The sequence below is a fragment of the Eptatretus burgeri genome, chromosome 2 (genome assembly GCF_056783735.1).
Source record: "Eptatretus burgeri isolate ZD-2024b chromosome 2, Ebu_testis_v1, whole genome shotgun sequence".
Lineage (NCBI taxonomy): Eukaryota > Metazoa > Chordata > Myxini > Myxiniformes > Myxinidae > Eptatretus > Eptatretus burgeri.
Genome location: NC_140962.1, coordinates 63,811,640 through 63,833,669, shown reverse-complemented (window position 1 = coordinate 63,833,669; position 22,030 = coordinate 63,811,640). Strand labels below are relative to the sequence as shown.

At 43.0% G+C, this 22,030-nt stretch overlaps 1 protein-coding gene across 2 annotated transcripts in view; it reads right to left on the bottom strand.

The window, feature by feature from the left end:
- Positions 1–22,030, bottom strand: part of LOC147032177 (uncharacterized) — a 151,951-nt gene that overhangs the window by 69,921 nt on the left and 60,000 nt on the right. For both annotated transcript variants that reach the window (XM_085869543.1, XM_085869542.1), the window contains exons 4-9: positions 17,263–17,508; positions 17,034–17,094; positions 16,541–16,671; positions 16,317–16,436; positions 16,070–16,183; positions 1,687–1,797 (exon numbers count right to left, since the gene is read on the bottom strand). In XM_085869543.1, coding sequence (XP_085725669.1) covers positions 1,687–1,797; positions 16,070–16,183; positions 16,317–16,436; positions 16,541–16,671; positions 17,034–17,094; positions 17,263–17,508 — 783 coding nt within the window. The remainder of the gene's footprint in view (positions 1–1,686; positions 1,798–16,069; positions 16,184–16,316; positions 16,437–16,540; positions 16,672–17,033; positions 17,095–17,262; positions 17,509–22,030) is intronic.

Below are 22,030 nucleotides of genomic sequence, written 5' to 3'. Positions count from 1 at the left end.
ACATGCTTTTGAAACAGTCTTTGAGAGGCAAAACCATTGACTACAACAATCAAATTGAGGAAACTGTGCAGTCGAGTATGCTTTGGTTCGAGTATGAAGGTTATTCAAAGCATGGAAACAACAATTTGTTCATCTCAGGAGAATACCTCGTCACTTGAATCGTCAGCAAAATCACATTTGGCTCATTAACCTCTGAGAGAGAGGAGGTGATCTGTCTGTCCAGCCAGGTTTGGACACGAGTACACCAACTTTATTATCTCTGAAATTTTGGTCAGGCACTAAAAATACTAAAGACAGCAGCAACTAAAACAGCATAGATATATATATATATATATATATATATATATATATATATACATATATATATATATATATACATATATATATATATATATACACATATATACATATATATACACATATATACACATATATACACATATATACACATATATACATATATATATATATATATACATATATATACACATATATATATATATACATATACATATATACATATATATACATATACTATCCCTGTGTCGTAAGAGGCGACCAGGGTTGCGTCAGGAAGGGCATCCGGTGTAAAACATGTGCCAAATCACTATGCGGATAATAACGGATGATCCGCTGCGGCGACCCCTAACGGGAGCAGCCGAATGAAGATATATATATATATATATATATATATATATATATATATATATATATATATATATATATATATATATATATATATATATATATATATATATATATATATATATATATATATATATATATATATATATATATATATATATATATATATATATATATATATATATATATATATATAGACAGAGAGAGACACGGAGAGACACGGAGAGACAGACAGAGACAGAGAGAGAGACACAGAGACAGAGACAGAGACAGAGAGAGAGACAGAGACAGAGACAGAGAATTACCTTTAACACTAGAACAGCACTCTTGGAGCACATAGTCTTGCCTCACATTAGTTCTGAATATACTACTATTGTGGCCTGTGCACCATATTATATCACATAGTTTCTTGACATGGGTTATGAATGTCAAACTTAATTCTTCACTCACATTGTGTTGTAGATCAGACATGAAGTTTCAGATTTTTGGGATAAGAATATCAAGCAACAAATTATAGCTGGAATACCACTTGTCTGATGTCGTCATTGTTATCACACTAGATACCCCATAGGGAGTTGATGACATCTACCAAGCTTCAATTTTTTAAATTTTTTTTCATTGAGCAGTTTTGGAGGAAATCATGTCCAAATTTTTCCATTAATTCAATTTGGCTGCCATGCCATGTGACTGATGACTTCATAAATTTAATTCTTCACTCACATTAGGCCTTAGATCAGATATATAAAACTTTTGATTCACATTTTATATCAATCTTCTGTAATGAAATGTCACAACAGCAAATTGTCCATGACTTAATGGCAAACCTTTTTCCAAGTTTGATTTTTTCCACCCATGCCAAACCAGGTTGATTACACAGATAATTGTTTTGAAAATGAGACAATATACAAAGGGAAAGCCACTTTTAATTGGAAACAAAACTTAGACCTTATCATCCAGTGTGAAAAGAGCCAAACAAAACTGATAATGAAGGAGTTGAAATCAAATATATGGAGAGATATCAAATATAGAAAATAGACTTACCAACTTGACAAGATTTTCCTGTCCATTGTGGAGGGCAAATGCACACAAATCCAAATTCATTTAAGCATGTACCCCCATGTGCGCAGGTATTATATGAACATTTATCAATATCTGCAAAGAAACGAAGAAGAAAAACTCAAAAAGTATCGCAACAGCTGGAAGTCGAGTTCATATTCCAAATAATAATAATAAAAATATATAAAAAAAAAACATAAAATGTCATAGCCTCCATTATTGCTATATGGATTAAAGGGCTATCCAATATTTATAAACAACTAAAATGGCCACAAGTCTACCAGTCAGCCATCTTTGATCAGATTGCAAAATAAAGTGAGGAGCATGTATATGCCATCATAGACTGTGCTTGTGCCAGGGTTTGGACAAAATCTGACCATGCATGGTGCATAAATGGTTGAGGACACATTTCAGTAACAAAATGGCTGCCAGTCAGCCATCTTGGATCAGATCTCAAAAAAACAAACAAAAAAAATTACGTGCATATGTAAACCATCATTCATTCATTATCAGTGTGCTAAGTTTGAAGAACATTGGTAAACGCATGTCCAAGAAATGGTTGAGAAGGTGTTCAACGTTGGTTTTTCTACAAATATAATTGCTGCCAGTCGGCCATCTGACATGCATATGTAAACAAACAGAAGACCAAGAAAGAACTCGAAGCAGTAAAGAGCAAAGATGGAGTCACCAGGAGGAACCTGGATAGGATTCGGGTTTCAGCTGCTGCTCCTCTATGTTCAAACCCATCCAGGCACAGACGAGTCTTCCAGAAAAATTTCTGCAAGAATTCAATTCTCAGAGATCGAACGAAAACGAAAGAGAAAATAGAGAGTAAAAGAGATGAAAGAGCAGAAAAAGCAAGTATTAGAATGAAGAAAGAATTGTGAAAAAAGAATGAATAAAGAGACTTGTGAAACAATTTGAAAGTAGTATGAAGGAACAAAACAAAGATGTCAGGAAGAACCCAAATAGATAGATTTCCACAGTTACTCCCAAGGCTCAAACGCAGCAACATCTATAAGCTACAAGAGGTCCATCATTCATTATCTGTGTGCAAAGTTTGAACAACATCAGAAAATGCTCGCCCAAGAAATGGTTGAGGACGTATTCAACATCAGGTATTTTACAACTATAATGGCAGCCAGTTGGCTATCTTGGACCTGATCTCGAAAAACAAAAAAAAGGACATGCTTGTGCATACCAATGTGTGTTTTTTTTGTGTCAAGAATGAATAAAATTGGTCCATACATGTCTGAGATGTGGTTGCAGACGCACACATATGAAATTGAGATCAAAGCCAAAAGCCCCCGTTTCAGACAAAGTCCAACAGGGGCTAATAAAACAAGAAAAAGAGCAGAGATTACAGACTCTCACCAGAACTCATTTGGTGTGGTGTTTGGAGTTTTGTGCAGTGTATTTTGTGTGGCGTTTGTGTACTAGTGCGTCTCATAATTATAAGACATAACCTCTCACTCTCTCACCGCAGGAAAGTCGGTGGTCTTTCTGTCTTCTAGTCTCCTCTCCGGTCTCCCTCCCCCCACTGCATCTACGATTTGCCCCCACCATATTTCTGCAGGGCGCTCAAGGTCCGCCAACAACCTCCTTTCTGGTAAAACTACCAAAATCATGAATCACTGCTCACCTTCACTCTTTAATTCCTTGTTTCCCACCTTTGGAATAAACTCCCTCACTCTGTTAAATCCCATTTTCCCTCCAGGCCTTTAAAACAGCTGTTCACCACCACCACCACCACCACCACCACCACCACCACCACCTCTTATCTCCCATCCAAATCCTCGATCTTTTCTATTTATTATCCTCACAGAAGGAGAGGGTATTGCTTTTGGGTCTGTTTTTGTTTGAGTCTGTCCATATAGAACTCAAGTATTTTTATCCACAACCACTTGTTGGATTGAGACGAAATTTTCACCATATGACCGATTCCTCATGTATAATGTTTTATTGATAATGACATCACAGGTCACATGGTGTGGAAGCCATATTGGAAAAACAGAAACACTTTGGAGCTCTGTATCTCAAGGGAAATATTTAATCTTGGCGCATGGCAAGTACTCATCATGGGGAATAAGTGATTTATTTTTTATTACATCATAGGTGCCTTCTTCATGACGTCATAATTACATATGGAGAACGCTACAACTAATCAGAATGAAAACTTTTGAGGGTCCACAGAAAAAAGATGTCATCGCTCACGTGATTCGGCAGCCATATTGTTCAAAGGAGGGGGTTAAAAAAAAGAAACTTCTGAACAGATCGAGATGAGACTTTACACGTATGACTGCCTATCCATGAGGAACTAAAGGTTCACACGGTCATGTCACATGGTTTGGCAGCCACATTGGATTTACCCAAAAACCAATAACAACAACAACAAAAAAAAAAACTTCCGCAGAATGGCAAGAGAGATCGAGGGGAAACTTCACAAAAATGTTCCCCAAGCCATGGGTGTACAAGTTTGTGAAGAAATAATTGATAGGTCACATGGTTTGGCAGCCATATTGGATTGAAGAAAAATATTAAATATTTTCTCTAGAACCACTTCATCATTCGACGTGAATTCACAATTATGATCTCGTCATGGGAAATGATTTTATATCAGGAAATAAACTGCCCTGAAGATGTTTTTGTGAGCTATATCCATAATGAATAGGGTTAGGAAGAATAGAAGAACTTATGTAGCAGTGGCTGCCAAGCCGTTACTGCCAAGTGGCTCCCCTAACAGCGTCAAGCAAACAGCTTGCTTGGTCCAAAAACACACACACACACACACACACACACACACACACACACACACACACACACACACACACACACACACACACACACACACACACACACACACACACACACACACACACACACACACACACACACACACAGTAGATCAACTTACTTGCAAGTGTCTGGATTGAGGCTTTCGTCTCAATCTGAAAAGAGGAGAGGTGACGATTTGTGTGCAGCAATATGGGTTTATGCAAGGAAAGGGCACCACTGATGTGATGTTTGCTTTGAGAATGTTGATGGAGAAGTATCGGGAAGGCCAGAAGGAGTTACATTGTGTGTTTGTGGATTTAGAGAAAGCTTATGATAGGGTGCCAAGAGAGGAGCTGTGGTATTGTATGAGGAAGTCAGGAGTGGTGGAGAAGTATGTGAGGATTGTGCAGGAAATGTATGTGGACAGTTTGACAGCGGTGAGGTGTGCTGTAGGAATGATGGACCGGTTTAAGGTAAAAGTGGGATTGCACCAAGGATCGACTCTGAGCCCTTTCCTGTTTGCAATGGTGATGGACAGGTTGACGGACGAGATCAGACTGGAGTCTCCTTGGACTATGATGTTCGCGGATGACATCATGATCTGTAGGGAGAGTAGGGAGCAGGCTGAGGCGAGCCTCGAGAGGTGGAGGTATGCACTGGAGAGAAGGGGAATGATAGTCAGTAGGAGTAAGACGGAGTACATGTGCGTAAATGAGAGGGAGGGTGGTGGTATAGTGCGGTTGCAAGGAGTTGAGGTGGGGAAGGTGGATGGGTTTAAATACTTGGGATCAACTGTCCAAAGTAACAGAGTGTGGTAGAGAAGTGAAAAGGAGAGTGCAGGCAGGATGGAGTGGGTGGAGAAGAGTTGCAGGAGTGATTTATGACAGAAGGGTAGCTGCAAGAGTGAAGGGGAAAGTATATATATATGACGGTAGTGAGACCAGCTATGTTGTATGGTTTGGATGCGGTGGCACTAACAAAAAGACAGGAAGCGGAGCTGGAAGTGGCATAGTTAAAGATGCTGCGATTCTCGTTGGGAGTGACGAGGATGGACAGGATAAGGAATGAGTATATTAGAGGGACAGCGCAGGTAGGACGGTTTGGAGACAAAGTGAGAGAGGCGAGATTGAGATGGTTTGGACATGTGCACAGGAGGGAAGCGGAGTATATCGGGAGAAGGATGCTGAGGATGGAGCCGCCAGGCAGGAGGAGAAGAGGAAGGCCAAAGAAGAGGTTCATGGATGCGGCGAGGGCAGACATGCGGGCGGTTGGAGTGTCAATGGAAGATGTGGAGGATAGAGCGAAATGGAGATGGTTGATCCGCTGTGGCGACCCCTAACGGGAGCAGCCGAAAGAAGAAGAAGAAGAAGAAGAAGATCTCGTCATGGGAAATAAGTTTTAAATTTCAACATTACCGGACGCATGGCCTGGCAGCCAGTGTTATTCAACTTTTTTTGATTTTTAAAAATAAGACTCACTTGGAGGTGCTGAGATGGGTTTGTGGGTAGCTGTACAGTAGCTGAAATGTGAATTCTATCCACTTTTTGCTTGCTTGGATTCCTTCTGATTACTCCAATGCAGGACTGTTCCTATTTGGTCTTCCATTTGATTTGAATTAATTTAATCCCATTCTAAATTAAATAATAATAAACATCATAGGTCAGGGTAACGTGTCCGATCAAAGTGGGGGCATCCTGGGACCCGGTCATCACTGCCAGCAGGTATGTCTTATTAATTATGTAACACACCAGTACGCAAACACCACACAAAATAAATCCCAGTGAGGGTCTGCAATCTCTGATTGGTCTTATTCTTGTTCAGTTCAGAATGTTCAGAATGAGATTTAAAAAATTCAATTCAAATGGAAGACCAAATAGGTACAGTCCTGCACTGGAGACAGCAGTCGGAACCCAAACAAGTAAAAAGCAAACATGGAGTTACCAGGAGGAACCTGGATAGGATTTGGGTTTCAGTTGGTACTCCTCGACCCTCAAACCCAACCAAGCAGAGCCAAGTGAGGCCGATTCAAAAAGAATACTATATATATATATATATATATATATATATATATATATATATATATATATATATATATTTTTTTTTTTTTAAAGAACCCATATCCAAAGTATTAAATAATTCTGGCTGCCACACCATGTGTCCGATCAGGTTGAAATTTAAAGCATATATTCCCCATCACTTGTATCTTGGCACATAATTGTGAAGTTTCACATCAATTCGATTTTTAAAAACATTTTCACTCAATCCAATATGGCTGCCAGACCATGTGACATCAATTATTCATGAATACCCAGCTATCCCCAAGGCTTGAGGAACATTTGTGTGAAATTTCAGCCCAATCTCACCAGCTGTTCTGGAGAAGATTTTTATACAAGTTTTAGGATAAATCCAATATTGCTGGCAAACAATACTGTGGTGTAGTCTGCGGGCCTACGGGGAGGGGCATGATGATGATGCATGATGGGCGTGATGATGGGAGAAGTGGTCGTGGTGGTCATCGTATCTGCAAGGGATATAAGGTGTGCGCGCCGCCTGAGGCGTCGTAGGAATGCAGTAGTCGAACGCGGCTCGTGCGTGTGCATACGTAATAAAGGAGAGCCGCCGGGCAGAGTACGCCCGCGCTCGCACTTGTACAACACAGCCGGCTCGACTGTCCTTCCGCTCGTGTCTGCCTGCTAAGCATCTTCCATTTCAGTACATTACAGTTGGCGACGAGGATCTTCGGATCGGCGTGTGCAAGGCGGCAAATGACCCGTGCGGTTCCAAGCTTCAGAGCCAAAGGTCTCGCCAGCACGAGCATGGCAGAGGGTCGGTGCACGGCAAACGTACGCGTGCCCGCCTTCGTCGGAATCGACTTCGGCCACGTCGAGTGGGCAACGGCCGCGCTCACTGTTCGTTTTGTCGAGGACACGTTTCGGCTCGAACGCGGCGTGGAACGTCGCGCAAGCTCTGGAGAATGTCCGAGGTCTCGATGGTCGGGGCACAGCAGATGGTCTGGGGGTCATCGCGATGGGCCAGGCATGCACGGCCACGCGCACGGTTTGCGGTGCGGGTCGTGGGCGAGCGTTGCAATGCAATCACTCGGACAGCGGTCTGAGCACTTGAGGTCGTCTACGGTGTGTGGGCCGAGGGTCATCGCCCATCATTACAGTCATAGATGGCGGTGTGCGGAGCGATCCTTCCGTCCCGGGTCAAAACCTGCTTCCAATTGATCTGGAGATGACAAGATCAGTGGCAGGGGAGGTTGAAGTGACCGAGACACAGATCGGGTGTCGAATTGAGTCCACTCGTGCTGCCCGCGCATCGCATTCGGCTGTGCCGTGCAAATTCACGACAGAGGAGCGTCCGGCACGGCTCAGAGATGGTTTTATTTCTGGTCTGCGAGACGCAAAGATGGTAGCAGCCATCCTACGGTTGACCGACATCACATTCGACTCTGCGGTCGCGACTGCTTCATCTGTCGAGCAGACACTCACGGATGTCCGCGCCATTGCTGGCCAGGACGTAATGAGTAGCTCCAGCTGGGGCATGGCGGCTAATCCCGAGGTCCACGCGGTGACCGCACAAGTGCCGCAGGTCGCGCAGCCCGGAGTCCACGCGAGGGCACAAGTGCCGCAGGGTGCTCGCGCGCCTAGCGGTGCGGGACGAGGGCGCGCACCGCAGCACGGTCGCACCGGGAGCGAAGGGGCACCGCAGCAGGACCCCAGTGACCTGGAGATCGGCCTGCAACCGGGGCATGACGATGCAGGAGCCGGACCCTTTTGGGTTGGAACGGGCTGGCGCACCTCGGACTGGATCTCCGGTTCGTACCTCCAAATGTGCCAGTGCTCTCTTCGAGGCCTTCGTCGAGTACTGAGGGCGAGGCTCTGGCGGCAGGGGCCGCGTCGATGCAGCGGGAGTGACCGTTCGTTGCTTCCGGCGACAGTGATGTGCGGTTCGGGAGTGGCGAGAGCCGTGTCAACTCTCGCAATGAGTTCCCGCGCTTCGCTCGCGATGAATTCCCGCGCTTCGGCAGTGTTCGTGAGGCAATGCGCGTCGGTGTTGTTCAGGCAGCTTCAACAGGTGGCGGGGAGCCCGTGGCGTTAAAGGGAGTCGCGAGTCACAACATCGAGTCGACAACCAAGAAACGGGCTCGTGATGTGGGTTGTAGGTTGTTCATGGCATATCTGTTTTTCCTTGCTCTAGTGATGCAGTTTAACGTTGTTGAAATAAATGCCAGCAGTTCTCGTGTGAAAGTGGATTTGGCGGAGATCAGTCAATGGAGTTGGTATTATGATCAATGTGATGTGGGGGCGAATAAAGAAGGTTTATTGGCCTCCAGTTGCCCCAGGCCGCAGGGGATTGCTTTGTCATGTGCTGGGGGTTTATCAAAAGACCGCGCTGTACGGAAAAGTGAGTTTGCAATGCTTCAAGTGATGTTCGTAGTGATTTATAACGAGCCTATGATTGCAGTGTGGTTTAAATGGAGTTGCTCCCGTCTAGCTGCCGTGTGGGTCTCGGAGGTCGACTCGGAACCAAGACTGGTGCCCTGGTCGGCGTTACCCCCACCTCTGGTTGCGAGCGCAGCTCTCTGTGTTCGCTCAAGGCCGTTTGGACGGGCGTTGGCATCTCAACTGATTGTGGTGCGTGGGTTATTTTGGAGCATTAAATGCGTACAGCCAGCGGCGCTGTTCAGCGCCCCCGGCCAAGGTCGATCAAGGCTGGCGTCACGGCTTCCAGACAGCGGGCTTCCGGCCTCGGAATGTTTATCTACGTCGGGTCTGCCTGGGGGGAGTGGGCCGGAGGCGTTTGATGGTGCCGGGGGAGGTTGGCTCGAAAGGTCGCCACGACCTCGGCGAGGGCCATGTCAGCATGGGCCGCCTGGGGGCGTTTTTGCTGCGTAGTGCTGCTGTGCTTCTCATTTTGCTGCTTCATATCGGTAACGCGATCAGAGTTTGGTGGGTGCTTTGTGCACCTCCGTCTTCGGAACCTGGCCTTTGCTGCTCCACTCGCTCGCATCGACACATTATATGATGTGGTGTGCTGTTATACTTCGCTGTTTTCATTTTTGGTGCCTTGTTTATGTCGAAGTTTATGTTTATGCTTAGGATGATGGTGATCATTTATTAATCATACTTTTAGGAGGGAGGAGTGTGGTGTAGTCTGCGGGCCTACGGGGAGGGGCATGATGATGATGCATGATGGGCGTGATGATGGGAGGAGTGGTCGTGGTGGTCATCGTATCTGCAAGGGATACAAGGTGTGCGCGCCGCCTGAGGCGTCGTAGGAATGCAGTAGTCGAACGCGGCTCGTGCGTGTGCATACGTAATAAAGGAGAGCCGCCGGGCAGAGTACGCCCGCGCTCGCGCTTGTACAACACAGCCGGCTCGACTGTCCTTCCGCTCGTGTCTGCCTGCTAAGCATCTTCCATTTCAGTACATTACAAATACGACCCAAGATATCACATTTGTGAACGTTTTTTTCCTCATGGATAGGCAGTCATACATGTAAAGTTTTGCCTCAAACTGTTCAGCCATTTCAGAGAAGATTTTTGAAGGTTTCTGTTTTTTTAAACAATATGGCTGCTGAATCACATGACCGATGACAGCAATATATCCCAAGAGGACCCTCAAATTTTCATTCCAATCGGATGTAGCATTCTACATATGCAATTATGTCATAACAAATGCACCTATATAAAAAAAAAACCACACTTATTCCCAATGAGAAGTGCTTGCCATGTGACAAGTTTCAACTTTTAACTTTGTGCAGTTCAAGATGCAGAGGACCAAGGTTTTTCTGTTTTTCCAACATGGCTGCCATACAACGTGACCGATGACGTCATAATTATCACTGAAACATTCCAGATGAGTATTTGCTCCAATGGTGAAAGTTTTGTCTCAATCCGACAAGCAGTTGGAGAAAAACAATGAAGTTCTGTTCAGACAAACAAACAAACAAACAAAGACAGACAAACAAGAAAAAGAGCAATCAGAGATTTGCAGAACCTCGCCAGGACTTGTTTTGTGTGGTACATTTGTGTGGTGTTTGTGTACTGGTGTGTTATGTAATTAATACGAGACATAATTAGAACTGCCACTTTATAACTGCTGGTAGTGATAGTCAGGTTCCTTGTATAATTTCGTTGGAATTTATTGGAGAGTTGCAAACCCACAGATTTTTGAGAAGTTTAAAATCTAATTAAATTTAAAAAATGATGTTTCACATATTTTCAACTTTTGGAAAGGTTGTTTTGGGGTGAAAAATGCTTTTTTTTGAATTCCAATTTTAAGAAATATGAAACAATACAAAATAACCAACTGATGATGGATTACTGTTAAATGGCTAACAATGGATTTTATAAGATAATAAAATGTTGCAATTCTGCATTTTGTTGCAGCATCTCGAAATGCCGACTAAAACCTTCATCTTCAATCTGGTGAAGAACTCAGCAAGATATCTTTTGCCATGGACAGAATCAAGTACAAGCGTCTGGCAATACAACACGAGCAATCAAGATCAGGGACAAGACAGTAGATCTAAAATAAACCAAGGATTTGTATGGTAGACTGATGGTACTCTCCAGATCCAACAGGGACATCGACCAGAAGGATGCAATTGGCAACTTTGAATTCACTGTGACACCGAGGGCCCTGTTTGCACCAAACGGTAGCTTACCGTCATGCACCGACAAGTCGAAGCTAATCCACAACTTGGAGAAGTTTGCCAACAAGGAACCGTCTTTAGCAGAAGATGAGCTTGATGCCACACACATGGAACCAGCACCCGCTGATGCTGTATTTGATGGCAGTACTAGCATGAAGGTCACAGTCGTGGATGGAATGGTCGTTGTCCAGAAAATGACCAAGAAACCAGCAATGGTCGTGACAGTGAAGGACCTCAGTGAATGTTTCAATGATAGTGTGATGAGTTTGACCAGAGGCTTCGACCATGTAATTCTTGTTTTTGATACATACAAGCAAGATTCCCTCAAGAGTACAACCAGAGACAAACGACGTCAAGGAAAGGGCACCAGTCCAATATCAGGTCAAGGATGATACCAGTATCAAACACATCATGATGAGTCGATTTCTGTCCCATGATCAAACCAAGGCTGATCTGACGGAGTACTTGGCAGAGAAAACTCTAGAATAAAACCGTGATTCAACAAAGGTGGTAGTTGTTTCGGCATCTGGGCAGACGTCGAGCAACAGGGGTCTCCAATTTGAGGCGAATAACCATGAGGAGGCCGATATGTTGATCCAGCAAGCAATAGCTGCATCACAGCAACACACGGGAGATATTGAGCTGACGATATTCTCACCTGATACGGATGTTCTGGTTCTTGCTATAGCAAACCATCATCTCCTGCCAAGACACACATCTATCTCAAAGGCATCTAGCATTGTCAAAATAGGGCCAATCTGGAAGGCCCTCGGTGAGGAGAGAGTCCACCAATGCCTTCCACGCATTCACAGGTGCCGATAATACTGGGCGGTTCGCTCGACATGGTAGGGCAAAGTGGTTCCAATGCTACTTGAAGGCCGATGACGACATGGTAGATGCCTTTGCTATGCTCTGTAAGGATGCCGAACTATCAGAGGACCTATACACAACTTTAGCAAGATTTGTCTGTTCAGGTTATTGTCCAAGTGGTGTCAATATTTCCAGCATCCCTGAATTTCGGTGGCATCTCTTCTGTAAGAACATGGCTGAGAATGACAAGTTACCACCAACTGTCAGTGCTCTGAGGCAGTATATCATGCGGGTACATATCCAGGTATACGTTTGGGGTCAAGCAGCAATTTCTCAGCAAACATTTCTTGATCCATTAAAGAATGGCTTCCACAAGGACACGAGTGGTCAACTCAAACCAACAACAACAGACATTCTCCCTGCACCAAAGGCAATTATAGAGATAAGGTGCCAGTGCAAGACAGAATGTTCAACACAGAGAAGTTCCTGCAGGGCCAAGAACTTAACATGCACCGATCTTTGCATGTGCAGCACTTCGTGTGAGAATGACGAGGACTCAAACATTGAACGGCATGACCACAATAGTGATGATGATGATGGCAATGATGAGTGACATTAGAGACGGTGATGCCAATTGGCTACAAACTCATATTTGACATTAAGTACATTTCACTGATCACCATATTCATTCTTTACTTGTTTCTTGATTTGAAAGCAATACATTAAATAAATGGTAATTTTACAAAATGATAGCAGTTTCCATGGCAAGAATTGCTCAAAATACAGATATATGTATTCTGTATTAAGAACTGTCCTCCAGTTAAAAATTATGCATCATCAGTTGCTTGCTTGCGATTAATTTTGAATTTTCAGAGCTGAAATTTAAAAAAAAAAAGTGTTTTTACCCCAAAACGACCAATTTGACCACATTATATGCATTGAAAAAAAAATGTGAAACATGGATTTTCTGATTTGGTATTGTTTAAGCTTTTCAAAAAATGTTGGGGTTACCAACTCTCAAAAAAATTCTAACGAGCATCAAATTATGGACAAAAGGAACCTGACTATGATGACCGGGTACCAAGACGTCCCACTTCGATGTAACTCTGCTTAGGGCCCTGTCACACCTTGACGTTTTAGCCAGCGTATGGCAAGTTATCAAAATGTATGTAAAACGCTGGCGTACGCTGAACTATTGATGTTTTTTCCAGTTTTGGATGTATTCATAACGAGTTGGACATATGTATAATGTATTAGTAACGTACACAGAATGTTTCGATAACGGATAGATAACTTATATCAACGAATGCTGAGCGTGTTGTCAGCGTTCACAACCTATGCCCAACGATAGTCTAACTTATGCATAGCGCGGCAGCGCATCGCCGACGATCACGTGGCGTAGGCTATTAATAGGATGCAGCTCGACGATTCAAATCATAACCGCACGAGACATCGAAGTGTCAAGCCGCTGTCACACCTTGACGTTATAGCCAGCGTATGCCGACGTACGAAAAATTTGCCGAATACGTTATGGGTAAGTTTTGGATACATTAAGAGCATGCTGAAGCACGCTGACATACGTCGTAGTACGTCGACAAATTTTCAGCATGTTGAAAATTTTTCAACGTATCCAGCATATGACACGTTCCGCATGCGCTGGCCATGAGTTGTAGGCACATTACGCGATCATTAACAGACGTTACTTGTAAGTTACTCATAAGTCGAAACACGTTGAGGTAATGGTTAGCGTCAGTGTTCCAGACTCCCTGGTTTTTTCTTTTTTTTCTTTCGGTATTACGGTGATGTTGACACTTCGATTTCTAGTGCAGTTATGATTTAAAGCGTTGAGCGGCAGCCTATTAATTATATTATAACCACACTAGAAATCGAGGTGTCAACATCAGCGTCATACCGAAGAAAAAAACCCCCCCAAAAAAAACAGGGAGTCTGGAACACCGACGCAAAACATTACCTTGACGTGTTTAGACTTGTGAGTAATGTACAAGTAACGCGTGTCGACGTGTGTCAACGATCATGTAACGTGCCTACAACACGTTACTCATAGGTTAGAAATAAGTTTCGGGTATGCTAAACATTACCTCGACGCGTTTCAACTTATGAGTAACTTACAAGTAACGTGTGTCAACATGCAATTGTGTTAACGATCGCATAACGTGCCTACAATTTATGGCCAGCGTATGCGGAACATGCGAGTCATATGCTGGCATAATTCGAAAAATTTCAAGCATGGAAAATTTGTCTAACAGCTCAGCGTACTACGATGTATGCCAGCGTACTAAGACATGCCAGCGTGCTCTTAACGCATACAAAACTTATCTATAACCTATTCGATGTGTGCCAGCGTTTTAGACAAATTTTTTATATGTCGGCATACGCTGGCTAAATCTTCAAGGTGTGACAGGGCCTTTAGATCGGCCAGCTGAACATGACCCATGACGTTTTTATATTTTCATTATTATTCAATTGAATTTAAAATGGGACTAAAATAAATTCAATTCAAATCAAATGGAAGACCAAATTGGTGCAGTCCTGCATTGGAATCATCAGAAGGAACCCAAACAAGCAAAAAAAGCAAAGATGAAGTCATCAGGAGGAACCTGGATAGGATTCGCATTTCAGTTGCTGCTACTCTACCCTCAAACCCATGCAGGCAGAGCCAAGTGAGCCTTATTGAAAAAAAAAATAAAAAACCCACATCAAAAAAATTCAACAATTCTGACTGCCATTCCATGCGTCCAAACAAATTGAAATACAAAACATGTTTTCCCATCACTACTATATCATAAATGTGAAGTTTCACGTCGATTGATTAAGCGGTTCCAGGGAAAACATTATTTTCTATTTTTCTTCAATCCAATATGACTGCCAAACCAGGTGACCCATCAATTATATATTCTTTAACACAATTGTATACCCATAGCTTGGGGAACACTTGTGTGAAGTTTCCCATTGATCTGTCCAGCCGTTCTGCAGAAGAAGATTTTTTAAATTTTTTTTGGATAAATCCAAAATGGCTACCAAATCATATGACCAATGACATCAAATGTGTGAACCTATGTTTCTCATGGATAGGTCGTCATGTGTAAAGTTGCCTCGATCTGTTCAGCCACTTGAGATGATTTGTGTTTTTTTTTTAAAACAATATGGCTGTCGAATCAGGTGACCGATGGTCATCCATTTTTTTTCTGTGGACCATTTTATCCCAAGATGACCCTCAAAAATTTTCATACTGATCAGATGCGGCGTTCTACATATGCAATCATGACATCACAAAAAAAAAAAAAAAAAATCACTTTTCCCCATGAGTACTTGCCATATGCCAAGTTTCAATTTTCTCTTTTTTCTTGGTGTGGTTTCACAGACAGAGGTCCAAAGTTTTTCTGTTTTTCCAACATTGCTGCTACACCACGTGACCTATGGCATCATATTTATGATTAAAACGTTCTAAATTAGTTGCACCGATGGCGAAAATTCCGTCTCAATCTGAAAAGCTGTTGTGGGGGGAAAAAAAACCCACGTAAGTTCTGTGTGGACAAACAAACAAAGACAAACCAACAGACAGACAGACTGATCCAAATGCATACCCTCTCATCTGGCTTAAAAACAAACAAAAGGGTTAAAAAAATTAAACAGCTGGTAAATCCAATAAAGACTACAAGTTTATCATCCATTTGTATATATAATATATAATATAATGACCGTTTTTACAGCCATTTTTCCCTGCTGTGCAGGGGTTGGCTTTTTTTCTTGAGGCAATGTTTTATGGCCGGATGCCCTTCCTGACGCCAACCCTGGTCGCTTCTTACGACACACAGGGATATGGTACACCTATTCTAACCGGGGCATACACCGGGACCAGTACACTGGTACTCATTTCGCCGACCTTGGAAGGATGACAGGCTGAGTCAACCCCCTGGTGTTAATTCAGCAGCCAACGGGGCTTGAACTCAGGACCCTTGGATCCCAAGCCGCCACCCTAACCACTACGCCAACACCAGGCTTCATTTGTATTATTTACATTTTGAAATTTAAAAATATAAATTCCAATGCATGAATTAAAATACAAAAACAAACAAATGGAATAATAAAAAGGCCTCACTTTCATTGCATGTAATTCCAGCCCAACCTGTAGTGCACCGGCAAGCAAACCCAGTGTCAAGTTCACGACATGAGGCACCATTCTGGCAAGGGTTGGTCACACAAGGCCTGTCAACTGGAAACACAAGACCATCGTAGCTAGTAGTGTGGCCTTGCCGCAATCTTCACCTTCTATTACACCGAGTTGAACATGTGAAGCAACCTTACAACTCCACAAAGCGAGCACAGAAAAATGCTGAGATCCTCACCAATTTCACAGTCAGGGCCAGAGAATCCTTCCAGACAAATGCATTCATATTTGTCAGGTTGGGAATTCTTACAGGTACCACCATTCTTGCATGGTGTGTGCCTCCCACAATAATCCAAATCTGAGTGCAATGCAAACACGCAAATAAATGCCAGAGCAAATAAACCTCGTGGAGAATAACAATAAAAAAAAAAGATGCTGGCATGGTAGAGGTGGCTTCGTTACCTTGATTACAAAGCAGACCACCCCAATTGGTTTCACATAGGCACTGCCAGGGTTCTACGCAGGTGCCATGTTCGCAGCCAGGGTGTGGGAGGCACTGATCACAAACCTCTCCGCTCCAGCCATATTGGCACCTGTTATTTCAATTCACAAAAAGATGACTTCATGCAAAAAAAAAAAAATTAATAAATAAAATCCAATTGCAGTTATTTTCATTTCAAGTAAACGTAAAATTGCTTGGGTTGTTTAACAAACGGTTGCTATCTTCCTCAACCTTGCATTGAATAAGAGAGGGAGAGGGCAATACAGCAAAATTTCATCAACAGAGCAAAACTTATCTTCGTTGAAAAACAAGATTCAGCAAATGTGAGGTTGAGATGTGAGTGGGAGAAGAAATTGTGGAGAAGTTGAGACAAGGAAGCAGAAGCAGCATGAGACAAAGATAAGAGCAGAGCAGAGCGACACACACACGAAAATTAAATGTAGATCAACTTACTTGCAAGTGTCTGGATAAGAACAAGACCCATGCTGCAGGTTGCACCCCTGATGGCAAATTGCTGTCAAACAGAAAACAAACTTTAAAAGCAATTACATCAAAATCAATGAAGAGGGGCATACTCTGGATGCCTGCAACAAAGATTAGAAAGGCATCAAAAATTATCAGGATATTATCCACCTTAAAACAATTTGCTTGTGCAAGATACAAGACCCCACAAAAGGCTTACCTTTCTTGCAGTGCAGACCAGTCCAGCCTTTACGACAAACATAGTTTCCAAGCTCATCACATTCGTAGTGTCCAAAGTAGTCGTCACGTGGTTTGCACAGGCGCGTACAGTTTGAACCATAGTAGTTCTTATCGCAAATGACACGCACATTGTACGATAAATGAACCCTCGGGCCCGTGTAACTTAATTTCCGCCATATTGGTCCTGGGAGCAGAACACTGGGATGCTTGGCTCGCTCAATCAGCTCTGCACAACAAACAGTACAGCATGTCAAAGTTAAACAAAATCAACGTACAAATCAATGCAATGAGTATTAATGCCATCTTTACACAATGCAAGCACATCACAAGAGAAAATGTTGCTCATTTTTTAAAACACAAATGCAAACAAGAGAAAAAAAACAAACAAACAAAGAAGAGCAATCAGAGATTGCAGACTCTCACCAGGACTTGTTTTGTGGAGTGCTTGTGTGGTGTTTGTGTACTGGTGTGTTATGTAATTAATAACGGACATAATTAGAACTGCCACTTTAGAACTGATGGCAATGATGACCGGGTACAAAGACATCCCACTTTGATTGGACACTTGACACTGACCCATGATGATTATTATTATTAAATTCAAAAGAAATTAAAGACCAAATACTGGACGTACAGTCCTGCATTGGAGTCATCAGAAGGAACCCAAACAAGCAAAAAGAAGAGATGAAGTCATCAGGAGGAACCCAGATAAGATTTTGATTTCAGCTGCTACTCCTCTACCCTCAAACCCATCCAGGTGCAGCCAAGTGAGCCTTATTCAAAATCTATACCAATAAAAGGCAATGTGTGTGTCAGTGTGTGTGTGTGCCCTTCACAACTCCCCAAAACGAGAAAAACCGAGCATCCTGAAACTTTACATGCATACCAAAAAAAAAAAAAACTCCAAGGTAGTGCAAGAGTGAAAATTAGGTGTTTGCGTTAATTAAAACACCCCTTTTGAAGATAATAAACAGCCTTATGTAATTATATCCTTCATCACGCACATCCTCTGCCACCTCGCTGCCTGGGGTCGAAGGCGCTTCCTGGGTAACCTCGCTGGGGTCTGAAGCCAGCATGTTTTTTGGCATGCTCAACCATGCCCTGACTTGAACAAGCCACAATTTCTTCATGATAAAGTATTTTCCACCACACTTTCCTCATTCCCCCACCACACTTTCCTCATTCATATTATCGAATGCAGGTTCATCATAGCTACAAATCACTGGGTGTATTGCAATGCTTATAAACACCTGGAGACGTCAGCATTCGTGGCTTTATTTCATTTGCGCACATGAATAACCGAGAGAATCTCTTAAACTAAGCATAATTACAAAATGTAAGCTCCAGATTTGAAAGTATCAGCAGTTCCAACACGGGTGTTTCCGGGTGCAGAGTTGTCTCAACGGCAATTGGTAATTGCTTGCCAAGCCAGGCATTCCATTGGAGTGCTTAAGCCACTTTCCGAGCTGCAAAGTACAGTTCATGTCCTGATCGGGATGTACAGTCAACAGTGACAATGTAGAAGTACGTATACAGTACACACGGACGTGGTACATATGTGTAGATATGGATCTGTACGGACTCAGCAGGTGTGTGGACATGTCTTGCCTGTTTCGGGTGCCATGGTGGCAAAGTTTCATCCCGTATCTTATGGAGGTTCTAACAGGTCTTCCTTTGTCCTCGCACCAGTTTCATAAGCATTTGGTTTTCGGTTTGCTTCACAATGGTTATAGGTTTCACTTTGTGAGTTTCAACGCAAAATATATTTGATAACGCCCAATTTCTGAGCCATTTGGCAGATTAATGTATTGTTGCAGACCCTGGGGTCAGGGGTGAGAAGACCACTGGGGAGGGGGGAGGGGGGGGTGGGGAGCTACCTCAGGTTCCCACCAGACTCTCTGGAATTGCAGGCCGTTACACACGAATAACTTTGTGATGCAGCGGGTCGCTAATCGACCGTGAACGCCAATAACTCGACCGCATGACTTAAAGTCCTCCGTCTAATGCAAATAAATACTGTTTACCTAATGGTCACGTGATCTAATCACCGAAGGACATGCCCTCGGTATGCCGTGTCCAAATTGAATCACCTTACTGGATCAGATATAGCGGAGCTTAACTGCCCAAGGACCTACCGGCTAGAAAAGCAGATCGTTTGGTAATAACGTCCCGGCTAAGCAAGGATATATGGACCATGGTGAACCAATGAAGGAAAAGACGAAAATGAGCTGGGACCATTTCTCTACAAAGCATTTATTTACAATTAAGCGAGGAAAGGTATGTGACATGGTGAATTGGTTGATTATTATGTACAGCAGGGATAGCAAGGAATTTGTGGGGTGCGACAAAAAGCAAGCAATTGACAAAAGCAGACAGAGCAGACTTATCCCATTATCACTTCTACAATCTTAACTTATGCTATGACAGGCACCATCACACGCATGCGTGATTAGATATCCAGAAAAAAAAAAGAGCAGATGATGACAAGCAGGGCCTCAATACCTGGCGCGGTCGAGTGAGCAACGCAACCCAGCATGCTTAGGGGGAGGAATGCTGGTGCTAAGGCGTGGGAGTGGGATGTGTGGTGGAGTGCAATATGGTAGGTGCAGTGTCGTGCCAGAGGAAAATGTAATTACGAGTCAGTAATGATGCTCTTTTGTGCATCAAAAGGGGATGAGAGAGAGTGGTGGTGAGAGAGAGAGGGGGGGAGGGAGGAGAGAAGATACATGAGGAGAGAGATCCCTAACCTAGTCGTGCATATGTCTGCAAGTGTAGCATGCACCTCCATGAGACGTACCGCTTGAGCATTCCCACCTCAAGAGTCGGCATGTTATTTCCAGCTTAGTCACGTTGCAGAGGCTCATGGCAACGTGAGCAAGCCTTCTTCTCTTTTTTTGTACCCAAGTATGATATCTGGTCGCAACACTTTGTTTTTGATGCTCACGCTCGATGGGATCATTTGTTCATACGTGAGCGGTAGGTACTTCCATGTTTTCAGTGATTACTTTTGGTTCATGTTCCCACAAATTTTCTGGAACTGGAACATCAAACTTTTTGCAGATATGCCAGCGGAAATAATTGCAAATAATAATTGTATACTGATCGGATGTAGCGTTCTATATATGCAATTATGATGTCATAACAAAGGCACCTATCACGTCATACAAAAAAACAAACAAAAAAAAAATCAAACTTATTCCCCATTAGGAGTACTTGCCATGTGCCAGGTTTCAATTATTTTTGCAAAAAATTATTTCCACGGATTACATTACAAACTCTGCTGTGTCGTTCTGTGTACAGCTGTTCTGGTGCTGATACGTGTGTGTGTGTGTGTGTGTGTGTGTGTGTGTGTGTGTGTGTGTGTGTGTGTGTGTGTGTGTGTGTGTGTGTGTGTGTGTGTGTGTGTGTGTGTGTGTGTGTGTGTGTGTGTGTGTGTGTGTGTGTGTGTGTGTGTGTGCTCAGTCATAAAGCAGAACATATTCTCTTTACAAACCCCACCTCTACATCTCTGTCTGTCTGTCTCTCATCACATGCCTCCCTCCCTCCCATGGTATAGCAAGATTTGGTGAGGCATAGCTTTCCCCACCTCCACCCCCTTCCTCGACCTTCCCTCGCCACCCCCCCCCCGGTCAGCAAAGCAACGGGTGGTTTTTGCTAGTCAATAAATAATAATAATTTTTAACAAGAGTGTAAGTGAGCACAATATACACCTGAACAAGAAGATATATACAAAATTGTGCTACTACATGGAAAACAGCATCCTAGTTGCCATGGCAACCACTTCAGATGACGAACGTATGTCGCGACACACCATCTCCAGTCTGTACCTATGTACCAAATATGAAACGTGAAAGTTGAAAACTCTGAGAGTTAGAGTGCAGACAGGGACGGACGACCGGTATCACATAATACAGCCCGATACATTTCTTCTTTCGGCTGCTCCCGTTAGGGGTTGCCACAGCACATCATCCATATTATCTGCATAGTGATTTGGCACAGGTTTTATGCCGGATGCCGTTCCTGACGCAACTCTGGTCACCTCTTATGACACAGGGATATGGTAGACCTATTTTAACTGGGGTATACACCGGCCCAGTATACTGGTACTCATTTCGCCAACCTCGGAAGGATGACAGGCTGAGTCAATCCCCTGGTGTATTAATTCAGTGGCCCAACGGGGCTTGAACTCAGGACCTTTTGGATCCCAAGCCGCTGCCCAAACCACTGCGCCAACACCAGGCTTCTCATACAGCTCGATATAGATAGATAGATAGAGAGATAGATAGATATATAGAGATAGAGATAGATAGATATATAGAGATAGAGATAGAGATAGATATATAGAGATAGAGATAGAGATAGAGATAGAGATAGATATATAGAGATAGAGATAGAGATAGAGATAGATATATAGAGATAGAGATAGAGATAGAGATAGATATATAGAGATAGAGATAGAGATAGAGATAGATATATAGAGATAGAGATAGAGATAGAGATAGATATATAGAGATAGAGATAGAGATAGAGATAGATATATAGAGATAGAGATAGAGATAGAGATAGATATATAGAGATAGAGATAGAGATAGAGATAGATATATAGAGATAGAGATAGAGATAGAGATAGATATATAGAGATAGAGATAGAGATAGATATAGAGATAGAGATAGAGATAGAGATAGAGAGAGACAGAGATAGAGATATAGAGAGAGAGATAGAGATAGATATATAGAGATAGAGATAG